Here is a 12,107-nt window from a genome sequence, read left to right as displayed (position 1 = left end):
ACAAGCCGGAAAGAAAGGTTAACGGTTGTTTGGGAATGACCCGACGGTATTCCAGACGTGTGTGCTAGGTTACCCTTGCAAGGTTGAATTTCGATTCAGAATCGTCCGCCTCTCACGATGAAATGAGACTGCTTGATCTCTTTGCCACACAGAGTAATAAGAGCAACAATATTCTTATTAATCTTGATGCTTGCTTAGAAGTTCCACCATGTTTGGTTAGTAGATGCTTACATAGAATGGTTAATCAACTAGAATCTTGAAGCTAAAACTTGAAAGTAAGGACCTACTCTTTATTGCTTTTCAGCAAAGGAAAACCAGAGCCTTACAAATGCCTTGCATAGTCTAGCTAAGGTGGGCTACTTATACCCGTTGTCGGTTAAGTCTTGCTGAGTATTAGAATACTCAGCCTTGCTGTTGAAATCCTTTTTCAGGTATGAGTTTTGAGGATCAGATCGCTAGCTTGACCTATCCTTGCGCTTTGCCTCCTGGCTGGTCCGTAGAATGGGATACGTCTTCGGCCGGCAATGACTATGACGAGTGATACCCGGCTTGGGCTAGCTTGGTATACTTTTGGCGACGTGTTGTAGAAATCGTGTTTCATCTTCCGCTGTTTAGACTCTGAACTTATAATTATGTTTTGTAGAACTGTTTTACTTAAGTTGGTTTTGTAATAATGGTTTGAACTATTTTGTAATCACTACTGAACTTGCCTGTGTTGTAAAATTTGTGGTTGTAATATCTCTGGACTCGCCTTCGTGCGAGGTATGCTTGTTCGATCCGAGAATCGGTGGTTGTATCGGGACGTTACCCGACAGACCAAAAATTGTTCCGTTTGAAGTGCGTTTAAGCTAATGTTGCCTTTATGGTGATGGTTTACGCACTTGAGCCGGGATAATTTAGGCGGTTCTGCCACAGGCGGCGCGGCCGAGGCTCGTGGCCGGCTGGAGCTCCCTCCCCTGAGGCCTTAACGGCCATGCCGCCCGAGCTCCCTCTTGTGCTGATAAGCGCATTTTCATAAGCTCCCCCAAACAAACATAGTTCGCTTCTCTGAAAAGCAGCTTCTTGGAAAAGCAATTGGAGCTTTCCTAATAGAGCTTTTGGAGAAGCTGCAGCTCCCCCAAACAGGGCCACTAGCTGCGTCAGATTGTGGACCCAAGCTCCCGTATTTAAGCTGTCTTGCACCAAAAAAATAGCTTAAAAGGAATCGGTGCTCGTAGCCTAAGTGATAAGTGAGGAAAGAGCTGAATTAGGTAATTAAAAAAAATTAACCTTCATTTTTTGCTAATTTGCACAAAACTTAAGATATATCATTCTAGCTAGATCTGCACATGTCACATCACATTTGACATAGCTCCCAAAGCAGCTTCTCGAATCCAGGAGGTCAGGAGGAGCTATGCTAAACAGGTTTTCAAGGAGAATTGATTCTATGCTGATTTTGTGTAGCGGTTCTTTGAAATGAACTAAGTGGTTGTAAGCTGAAAAAAAAAGTAGTTTCTCCTAATTCAATCCTCACACATGATATGTTTTTCATAAAATTCATCATAGAGAATTATGAAGAGTCACTTCTCTTAGAGAATCAGTTTCCATAGAAAATCAGAAGAGGGTGAACCTCTACCAAACTAGCCCCTATGGTTCAACTAGATACCTATACAGTTTTTACCATTTTCTTTCTTTTTCAGAGTTCAAAAAGTCTAAACTGTGAATATTATTCTAACATGTACATGCGAAATTTTCCAGTAATAAGACGTGTAATAATTTGCCGTATATGAGATACTTTACTTATGAACAGTGCATCTTCCTCCTGTGGGACAAAGTGGCCCATGGAAATTGTCGAAATAATAATAATAATAATAATAATAATAATAATAATAATAATAATAATAATAAGTATTATTATTAGTATTAGTATTATTATAAAATATATGAGTGTGATGCTTGATAGAATAAAGAAGTGGGAATTATTAGGTTGAAATACTCTCCTCACTGCGTTGAATAAGTGATTATAGGATGCACAGCTAATTAAATAAATTAAACAAGCATTTATATAGTGCCTTCCATATGCATGCATAGTGTTGTTATTATATTCAAAGAACACTATGCATTAGTGGACATGCATTGGTGCTTGCTGTTCCACAGCTGCTTGTTTGATGGTCGTGCACAGTGTTTCTCTTTTGGAGACATCGTGGTGAATGGCAGAAAAGACAACCTCAACGCACATGAAAATAGACCAGTGTTCTTTTATCACATCAAGAAAACAAGAATCAAGTATAGTGCAAGGTGGTTTTGTACAATATAGCACATAAATGATTGGGTTGATGCAAACACTCATATTATTTTGGTTAAATCAAATCATGCGGATAAGATCGTGTAAATCACACTTACTGTATGCACATACTGATTGAAACCACGACCAAAAAGATATCAGTTGGTGGCTATACTATACGGGGACACTTGAAAAATAGAAAATCACAATTCATAGACAGATGTAATTCATAAATGCACGTATACCAGATGCATCGTCTGTAATGTAACAAAACAGTCATTGAAAGCAGCCGTGGTATCATTCAGTACCAAAATAACAAAATCTTTATCCCAAAGAGGCGCCTTCAGCTACCCATGTCGACTGGGCAAAGAGGATGCGCCCCATCCACCCTTGCAGCAGCCATTGATCATCTTCACAAATAAAAAAGTCCTTGTGGCATCTCCTAACCTTGTCCTTCAGTACCTTACAATGGTTGGTTCTAGTGGCAACTTCCTCAGTCCAGCCCGCTGGTTTCTTGCCTGCCACTGTCTATACTTTTCAGGACGCTCCACCAGGTCCGCACCCTAACAAGCAATGGCATTCAGCGCATACCGTCCAAACAAGCCCTGCTCCAACACCACTCGTGATTTACTCTCCCGTGGCATGGTTGCATCAAACATGTCAAATATTGCCCTGCAATAGAACAACACTTCACGAAACCGTGATAAGTAGGAGGAACCGTATGAGCAGTTCAAAATGCTCTGGATGAAGACATGTGACCTCATCCTCCTGATGTTGTGGAGGAAGTCCGCTATTGAGAGGCGATCTTCCATGAGCAACTGCGAAAGCTGGCTTCCCGTGCACACTAACCTTGCCTCCAGCCCCTTGGCAAAACATTGACCTAGCCGCTGCGTGGCCCGTGGCATCCCCGGTTTCTGAAGCGTGTTGCTTGATCTGCTTAAGCAGCTCATGTGCTCTCCTGCGATCGTTTGTCGCCACTGCTTGCGCACAAAGGGTCAGCAATTCGTGTATGTCCAGCACATTCCTCACCGCCTTTCTAACGCCCTTCGTCCTGCTACTTTTCTCTACTTCTTTGGCCATGGCAATGCGTAGCTTCTCCATGCCACTGATGCATGTGTCATGGCTATGCAACATCATATCTTCTAACATCTCATGGGCACAGATATCATTAGGCTCCTTGATCATCATAAGAGATTTCCTAGTCCTTCTTACCTCCTCCTCCTCCTCTAGATGTTCATCGCTATTATACCTCTTCTTGAATAATCCACTCTTACTGCTGCTTTCATTGACCATTTATTTGATTCACAAGCTCGTCCCTTCTGACCCCATTGTCTTTGGGCAATAGCATGTTGGCTTCTTCCATGCCCTTCAAGAATGCCCTCACAACATCTGCACCCTTGGATAATGCTGAGTCGAGTGTGCTTTCGCCACTACTGCTAGCTGTGTTGTCAGTGTTAGTCCCAAAGGAAGAGGATGAGAGTATTTGAGCAAGGGCTGCTGCACCTGGAGTAGCCTAGGGTGATCAGAAATCTTATCATCAATGTCATCCTCCATCAGCACGCGAGAGATGTAAGGGAGAATCATGTCTGTAGGGGCATGGTGGTCGCCCTCACCACTGCCATCAGGCTTCATTGGAACCTGAAGGAAGATGGAAGGGGACGGTGGTGACTGCTCTATGAGATCCTCCATGAAGAATTCCTCCGGGGGTGATGGCCATGTCGATCAATTGTACAGATCCGATGTCCATGACCTTGGTTAATATGCATTATTGAACAGAACAGACCTCGTCACAATGCAATGTGTCCCCTTAGAAAATGTTTGAGAAAATACCAGGTGATTCATCAAGCATGCGATGTCTTTTTTCAACTCCAATGCTGCTTGCATAATGAGACGATGGCTGACTATATTCACAATGCTTTTTGATAATGATTGCCAGCTAGCTACTGCATAGAGCACCCATATAATATTATGAAAAGACGACATTGAAACAAACCCCGTTTCTTTTACTTATTGAAGACGACAAAGGGAGATAACTTGCATACATATTTGAGTAAACTCCATCACCGTTGTGTCATCCCGATCCCTAAACTCGCAAATCGATTGTTTAGGTCCTCAAGCTTGTTCGACTATATCATCCCGGTCCCTAAACTTAGAAATCACTCGTTTAAGCCCTCAAATTTGTTCAATTGTGTCATCCTGGTCCTAAACTTGATTTTGAGTCTCATCTAGATCAAAATATGGCGATCTAAAAACTCTATATTAAAAAATAATTCATAACTTTTTCATATGAACTCGCGTGAAGATAAATTTTATGTAAAGATTATAGCCCTCGACATGGTCTACAACTTTGTAGTTGAAAAGTTTTTTATTTGAAGTTGTTTAGTGCCCAAAATTTATTTTTAGATTTTAAATTTCAAAATCTATAGACTTACGGCAATAGTTTGGGACCCTAAACAGTTTTAATTCAAAAACTTTTCAACTAGAGAGTTGTAGATCGCATCAAGGGCTATAATTTTGATATAAAGTTTGTCTTCATTCGAGTTTATATGAAAAAAATAATTATGAATTCTTTTTTAATATAGAGTTTTTAGATCGTATTGCTTTGACCTAGATGAGACTCAAAATCAAGCTTAGGCCCCGGGATGATACAACTGAACAAGTTTGAGAATCTAAACGGGTGACTTTTAAGTTTAAGATTCGAGATGATACATCCAAATAAGTTTGAGGACCGAGATAACCCAAATGTATAAGTTTGATAACCTAAACGTTGATTTGCAAGTTTAGGGACATGGATGACACAGTGGTATCAATTTAGGAACCGGTGATGAACTTTACTCGAAACTCTACATATTTTAATAAGCTTTACATGCTAACATAAGGTGCCAATGATCTCAAAATTAAAGCAGAGAATGGAAAAAAAAAGTACACCGAATCCGCTATCTCAACTAACCCATCAACATGGGCTCTTACACTGCCCACTGCCCAGCAATATTAAGAGTACTTTTTTTGCGGGTAATATTAAGAGTATTTTAATGTGAGATATGAGTAGTATTAGAAGTTTGTGATGAAAATCTAAAGCATATATAGAAGAACTATCAGTCCGATTTGTATCACATCTCCTTTAGGTGTAGCTCATTATATTACTTATATATGTTGCTTGAACGGGTGCTAATTACATGAATTTTTGGAAATGTAATCGAGAAGCAAATAAAATGTGCATATTTTTTAAAAAAAACTTGATTCAGTTTTCTCTTGAAAAGGGCTAGTAGTAGAGTATAGTCAGGGACGAGATGCGTCGTCGTCGTCATCTGCAACCCAGTTTGCGTGAGCGTAGAGGATGCGTCCCTTCCACCCCTGCAGCAGCCACCCGTGGTCCTCGCTGATTACGAAGTCCCTGTGGTACCCGTGCTTTCCGACCTCGTCCCTAACCTCGCCGACGACCTCCCTGTCCAAGGGCAGCTGCCGGAGGCCGGCGCGTCGGCTCCGGAGCTGCCATTGCCTGTACGAGTCGAAGCGGTCGGTCCGGTGGCGGCCCTCGCAGGCGACGACGTTGAGCGCGCACGGCCCCAGCACGTCGCGCTCCAGCACTCGCCGCCGCTCGCTGGCCCTCGGCATCGTCGCCTCCAGCACGTCGAACACGGCCGAGAAGTAGAAGAGCGCCTTCCGGAACCTCGTCGGGAAGGAGTTGCCGGCGAAGCCGTTGACGACGCCGTGGGTGAAGACGGACGGCCGCATCCCGCGGATGCTGGCGAGGACCCGGTCCCTGGGGCTCGGGCCGCCGTCCACCACCACGCTGTCGTCGGCCAGCGTCTCGAGCTTGAAGAGGCTGTTCACGACGACCACCGCGCCGGGGTCGTCGACGGCAATGCCCAGCTGGTCGGCGCCGATGGCGTCCCATCTCGCCGCCGCTACCGCGTGGGACTTGAACGGCACGCCGATGCCGCGGGCGTATGCGCTCAGGCTGCGCCCGGTCTCCTCGATGCGGCTGGCTGGCCGGAACCCCAGCTGGGGCAGGTCGACGAAGGTGATGATCACCTCCGGCGGGCCGCATCCCTGGCCGCCAGCCGCCGCAGCAGGCCCGGCCACTGGAGCCCCAGGTGGAGGCCGTAGTCCACGACGTGCAGCCGGGGGCTCCCGGCGGCGGCGCGGCGGATGGTTTGGTTGGCGAACGTGAAGGCCACCTTCTCGAAGCTGCAGGTGGCCACGAAGAGTCGGTAGGCGTTGAGGAACTCGGCGCGGCTCGCCGCCGCCGTCATGAGCGGCGGCGGCGGGCTCGCCGTCCCCGTCCCCGCGCCGGCGAGACGCGCCTCCAGCGCCGCGGCGAGGCAGTGCGCCAGGCGCTGCGTGGCGTCCCCCGTGGGCGACGCGTGCTGCTTCACCTGCCGGAGCAGCTCGCGCGCGCCGCGGCGGTCGTCGTCCACCACCTGCGCGCAGCGGACCAGCAGCGTGAGCATGTCCACCTGCTGCTGCTGCTGCTGCTTCGTCTTCCTCCGCCGCCGCCACGCATCCCTGGCGGCCGCCTCGTCCGCCATGGCGGCGCGCAGGTGCTCCATCTCTTCCTTGGGCAGCTCACAGTCGCTGGCCGTCATCCTGGCGACCATTTCGTCGTCTGCTGGCGCGGCCATCGCCATCAGCTTGCTTGCTCTGCCGGTGATCTCCATGTGATGAGGCTCCGGGCTGATGACGAGCCTGTCGTCTCTGGGCAACAGCTTGCTGGCTTCCTCCCTGCCCCTGAGGAACGCCATGTTCAGCAGGTCCGTGCTGCTGATACGCACACGGTGTTGTGCTCCGGCGGCCTCCATGGCAACAGCGTTCCGTCTTCCTCCTGAGGCACGCTGCATCATTTGGTCTTCGGGGATTTGCAAAGAGGGAACCACAAATACATGGAGAGTAGCACCTGGCAGTTGTCACTGTAGGTCCTGATTACCACCATACCAGAATATCTATGATATATCAGCATTAAATGCTTTTCAGCGCCCCTGCAGTATTATTTACTTCACAGGGATCTGAGAAAGGGTATCACTCAGTATTCATTCATTCAGAAATGGCGTCTTCAGCAACCCATGTAGAGTGGGCATAGAGGATGCGCCCCTTCCACCCTTGCAGCAACCACTGGCCATCCTCGCCGACAAAAAAGTCCCTATGATGGTCCTTCATCACCTTCTCTTTCAGTACCTTAACTATGTTTGGTTTCAGTGGCAGCTGCCTCAGGCCTGCCCGCTGGTTCCTCACCTGCCATTGTCTATACTTCTCAGGACGGTTCACCAGGTCCACACCCTCACAGGCAATGACATTCAGCACAGAGTGCCCCAACATGCCCTGTTCGAGCACTGACCGCAGTTTACACTCCCTTGGGATGGTTGCATCCAACATGTCAAAAAGTGCACTGTAATAGAACAGAGCCTCCCGAAAACGTGCTAAGAAGGAGGTGCCATATGAGCTATTGACAACACCCTGGATGAAGACATCAGGTCGCATCTTCCTGATGTTATTGAGGACAGTATCCCGGGGGCTCGGGTTATCAAAGTAGATACTCTCATCCATCAAGATACTGAAATTAAAGAGGTCAATCACGACAAGCACCTCATCAGCATCCGTTTTCAAGTTGTCGGTGCAAATTGTCTCCCACCTTGCGGTGATGGAATGGAACTTGAATGGCACACCAAACTCACGTGCACACTTGCCAAGCCGGTGCCCCGTATCCTCAATCCCCTCAGATGGACAGGACCTCGGCTGGAGGCGGCTTATAGCAGTTATCTTCACCTCTGGTGGGCCACCTTCCCTATTTGCCATCCAGCGGAGCAAGCCTGCCCACTGGAACCCATGATGGGGACCGTAGTCTACAATGTGAAGCTTGCTCTTCCCCGCCATGGCATGCTCAATGGTCATAATGTTGAAAAAGAGGGCCACCCTGTTGAAGCAGCAGGCTGCCAAGTAAAACTTGTAGGCCTGTAGGTACTCTATGACCAAGGGCCCCTCTGCCGTCAGCAATTGCCAAAGTTGGCTCCCTGTGCCTGCTAGACGTGCCTCCAGCCCCTTGGAGAAACATTGAGCCAGCCGTTGTGTGTCATCCCCTGTTGATGATGCATTCTGCTTTATCTGCTTTAGTAGCTCCTGCGCGGTCATGACACTGCCCGCAGCCATCGCCTGCGCACAACGAATCAACAATGTGCATAGGTCCACCACATCAGTCCTCATCTTGCTACCACTCTTCTTATCATTCATTGCCTCATCGGCCTTGGCGCTGCGCAGCTTCTCCATGTCCTTGATGCATGTTTCGTACCCGCGCAGCATCATTTTATCGAACATCTCTTCAAGCTCTTCCATCATCATCATAGCTTTGCTGGCCCTGCAAACCTCCCTCTCATGATGCTCGTCCCTGTTATACCTCTTCTTGATTACCCTATGATTGACACATTCTTGGTTCACCAGCTGGTCCTTTCTAATGCCATTGTCTTTTGGCAAAAACCTGCTTGCCTCTTCAATGCTCTTCAAGAATGCGCCCGCTGCATCCTCACCCTTGGAGAAGGCTGAGCTGAGAGTGCACTGATTGCCGTTGCGACCCTGCAATAAATTATTGGCCCCCTCCATGTTGCACTTGTGTGTGGTGTTGTCACTGTTTGCACTGATGGAAGGGGAGAAGAGGATTTGGGCAAAGGGCTCCTGCACCTGGAGAAGTGCAGGGTGATCAGAGTTTCCGCGCAAGATTTTGTCTTCAGTATCATCCTCCATGAGAAAACGCGAGATGTAGGAGAGGACCATGTCATCAGGGAAGAGTGAATCCTGACTATCATCAGTGTCCATTGGTGACAAGATTGTGAGACCCTCAGAAAGAATTCGTCCGTGGTGGTGGTGATGCTCAAGCTGTAGAAGAACAGACCTTGTTAGGTGCAAGTGTTTAATGGTCTGAATGTTGCTTGGATATAGAGGAGATAATAGCTGGCTACTGCACATAACAAACAAAGATACTAGTATCTTTTTCTTAGGCTGGGACGATTTTATCAAGGAATAAAAGGATAAGTAGTTAAGAACAAGAAAACCAAAATCTATAAAACAACCCAACACACACGCAGAGGAAAGATACTAATATATTCTTCTACCTATTCTTGAGATGCTAAGCGCATTTAAATGTAAATTAATTCTTGGGATACATGATTGTTTTTTTTTGACATAAGTTATGGTCCACTATCATCTCAAAAACATTTTACTTAAAGCTCCACTTCTTTTCTTTTTCTTGAACGCGCAGGAGCTCCACTTGTGTATAGAGGGTAAAAAGACAAATCTTCTTAAGGGGTCAATTAGACAAATTGATATAGTTGTAGGAGTAAGTTGAACCAAGAAATAGTTTATGGATTTATATAGACTTTGGCCATACTTACGGGGGAGTAACTGAGATTTATTTCTTAAATAAGCTTAGACTAGTATAAGGTATTGATGATCAGAAACACATAATAAAGAAGAGTTTCACGGCAAGCAGTATGTGTCTTACCAGAACTTTAGCTCATTAGCTGCAACATATCTACGCTGCCTGAATATGTGTTGTCCCAAGTGAAGATATTATTATTTCTGATTTGCTCTCCACTGATCCAAATTACTGGGTATTGGAATCACCACCAAAGCTTGACATGTCAAGAGGTTGCTTGCACACAAGGACAAAGAAAAGATATTGACAAAAATAGAGACAACGAGGCACCATCCCATTTATCTTGGTGTTGGAGCCATCCTTTGGCCATTGTCCTATCAAAAGCAGCAAGATTATGGTTTGAACAATTTTATACGACTGATCTTAGGATTTTGTCTGTTCCATTCATAAAGGGGTCCAGAAAAACCTTGAAAATGTTTTTCTTTTCTAGAAATTGCCAATGTTTTTCGCTGGTAGCAAATATACCCGTATATCTTGACTTTTGAAAAAAGAAGTCACTTTTCAATTTGTTACAAGTGCAATAACTCATGCAGCGTGCAAGAACCTACTTCTGATAATTTTTCTGAACTCTGTAGGATGCAATTTATAGCACATTTACAGAACATGAGATACTGCCTCATTGAACAGTGTATCTTTCTCAGTTACTTGATCACAATACATGGTAAGTGGGATTGGGATTTGCGTACTATGATTTCTGGACTGTATACCTATGACATGCAGATATATGAATAGCAATATAAAATGTTCTTCAGAAGCCGCTGAATCAGTCCTTAATGAGTGCACTGTTGAACAAATGGTACACATGGACAAGTGCTTGTTGGGTGCTGCTAAAGACCATGTTACCGTTCAGCAGCAAGAAACCAAAGGTTCATTTAGAAGGGACATCTTCTGCTACCCATGTTGAGTGGGCAAAGAGGACGTGCCCAGTCCACCCCTGCAGCAGCCATTGACCGTCCTCGCTGATCAAAAATTCATTATGGTAGTTCTGCTTGACTTTTTCCTTCAGTTCCTTGACAATGTGTGGTTTAAGTGGCAACTGTCTCAACCCAGCCCGTTGGTTTCTCACTTGCCACTGTTTATATTTCTCAGGGTGGTCCATCAGGTCTACACCCTCGCAGGCAATGGCATTCAGTGCCCCGTGCCCCAGAAAGCCCTGCTCCAGCAGCACGCGCAGTTGGTTCTCCCGTGGGATTGTTGCATCCAACATGTCAAAGAGTGCCGTGTAATAGAATAGAGCCCCGCGGAACCGAGACAAGAAGGAAGAACCACATGAGTAGTTCACAATGCTCTGAATGAAGACATTTGGCCGCATATTCCTAATGTTATTGAGGACAATATCCCTAGGGCTTGGGTGATCAAAGAATACACTCTCATCCATCAAGGTACTGAAATTAAAAAGGTCATTCACGACAAGCACCTCATCATCATTTGTCTTCAAGTCCTCGATGCATACTTTCTCCGACTTCATCATGATGGCATGGAACTTGAATGGCAAGCCAAATTCACGGGCACACTTACTGAGCAACATCCCTATATCCTCAGTTCGTTCAGTTGGGCAGGACCGTAGATTGGAGCAACCTATGGCGGTGACCTTCACCTCTGGCGGGCCACCTTCCCTACTTGCTAACACGCGGAGCAAGCCTGCCAAATGAAACCCAAAACGTGGACCATAATCCACAATGTGCAGCTTGCTTTTTCCTATCATGGCATGCATGACAATCATAATTAAGTAAGTTACTGCCACCTTGATGAAGCTCCCAGCTGCCAGGTACAACTTGTAGGCCTGGAGGAACTCCATGACTGATGGGCGCTCCGTAATAAGCAACTGCCAAAGATGGCTACCGGTTCCCAGTAAGCGTGCCTCCAGCCCCTTGGCGAAACATTGAGCTAGCCGTTGTGTGGCATCCCCTGATGCTGATGCATGTTTCTTGATCTGCTTCAGTAGCTCATGTGCACACATGTGATTGTTTGCAGCCACCGCCTGTGCACAAAGGACCAACAATGTGCGCAAGTCCACCACATCCCTTGTCTTGTTGCTAATGCTCTTTCTGTTATTCTTCTTTGACTCCGTGGCCATGGAAATACGCAAATTGTCCATGCTCGTGATGCATACCTCGTAGCTGTGAAACATCATCTCGTTGAACATCTTGTGCACACCAATCTCCTCCTGCTCCATCATCTTTACAGCTTTGCTGGCCCTGCTTACCTCATCTTGATGCTTGTCCCTGTTGTATCTCTTCTTCACCCCACAGTGGCTGCTACTTTCCCTAGACATACAATTCACCAGTTCATCCCTTCTAGAACTATTGTCATTGGGCAAGAACATCCTGGCCTCTTCCATGCCCCTCAAGAATGCACCCACTGCATCCACGCCCTTGGAGAAGGCCGGGTCCAGTGTGCTTTGGTGACCATTGTTATTCT

General features: G+C 46.5%; 3 protein-coding genes across 4 annotated transcripts in view; all 3 read right to left on the bottom strand.

The window, feature by feature from the left end:
• Nucleotides 1-5,542: 5,542 nt before the first annotated feature.
• LOC120646004 (scarecrow-like protein 14) lies at nucleotides 5,543-7,065 on the bottom strand. Its single transcript, XM_039922703.1, has 3 exons — nucleotides 6,769-7,065; nucleotides 6,541-6,687; nucleotides 5,543-6,454 (listed from the first exon to the last, which is right to left on the bottom strand). Exons 1-3 carry the CDS (start codon nucleotides 7,063-7,065, stop codon nucleotides 5,543-5,545), a joined length of 1,356 nt encoding a protein of 451 aa, XP_039778637.1.
• LOC120645314 (scarecrow-like protein 33) overlaps nucleotides 7,064-12,107 on the bottom strand; it is a 20,958-nt gene continuing 15,914 nt past the window's right edge. For both annotated transcript variants that reach the window (XM_039922116.1, XM_039922117.1), the window contains 2 exons: nucleotides 9,753-10,000; nucleotides 7,064-9,127 (listed from right to left, as the gene is read on the bottom strand). In XM_039922116.1, coding sequence (XP_039778050.1) covers nucleotides 7,298-9,067 — 1,770 coding nt within the window. In that variant the 5' untranslated portion in view covers nucleotides 9,068-9,127; nucleotides 9,753-10,000 and the 3' untranslated portion in view covers nucleotides 7,064-7,297. The remainder of the gene's footprint in view (nucleotides 9,128-9,752; nucleotides 10,001-12,107) is intronic.
• LOC120646003 (scarecrow-like protein 14) overlaps nucleotides 10,555-12,107 on the bottom strand; it is a 14,016-nt gene continuing 12,463 nt past the window's right edge. Inside the window, exon 2 of the mRNA XM_039922701.1 lies at nucleotides 10,555-12,105. Within this exon, the coding sequence (XP_039778635.1) occupies nucleotides 10,555-12,105 (1,551 nt within the window). The remainder of the gene's footprint in view (nucleotides 12,106-12,107) is intronic.

Source organism: Panicum virgatum, chromosome 8K (assembly GCF_016808335.1).
Source record: "Panicum virgatum strain AP13 chromosome 8K, P.virgatum_v5, whole genome shotgun sequence".
NCBI classification, from domain to species: Eukaryota; Viridiplantae; Streptophyta; class Magnoliopsida; order Poales; family Poaceae; genus Panicum; species Panicum virgatum.
This window is presented reverse-complemented; position numbering and strand designations above follow the sequence as displayed.

Bases quoted from the DNA above. Each gene is read 5' to 3' on its own strand.
- LOC120646004 (XM_039922703.1), bottom strand. From the start codon at position 7,065: ATGGAGGCCGCCGGAGCACAACACCGTGTGCGTATCAGCAGCACGGAC. The intron at 6,688-6,768 runs GCGTGGCGGCGG...CGCTGCGCGCAG, and splicing joins ACGAGGCGGCCGCCAGGGAT to GTGGTGGACGACGACCGCCG. The intron at 6,455-6,540 runs GCGAGCCCGCCG...GGCCACCTGCAG, and splicing joins CCGGCGCGGGGACGGGGACG to CTTCGAGAAGGTGGCCTTCA.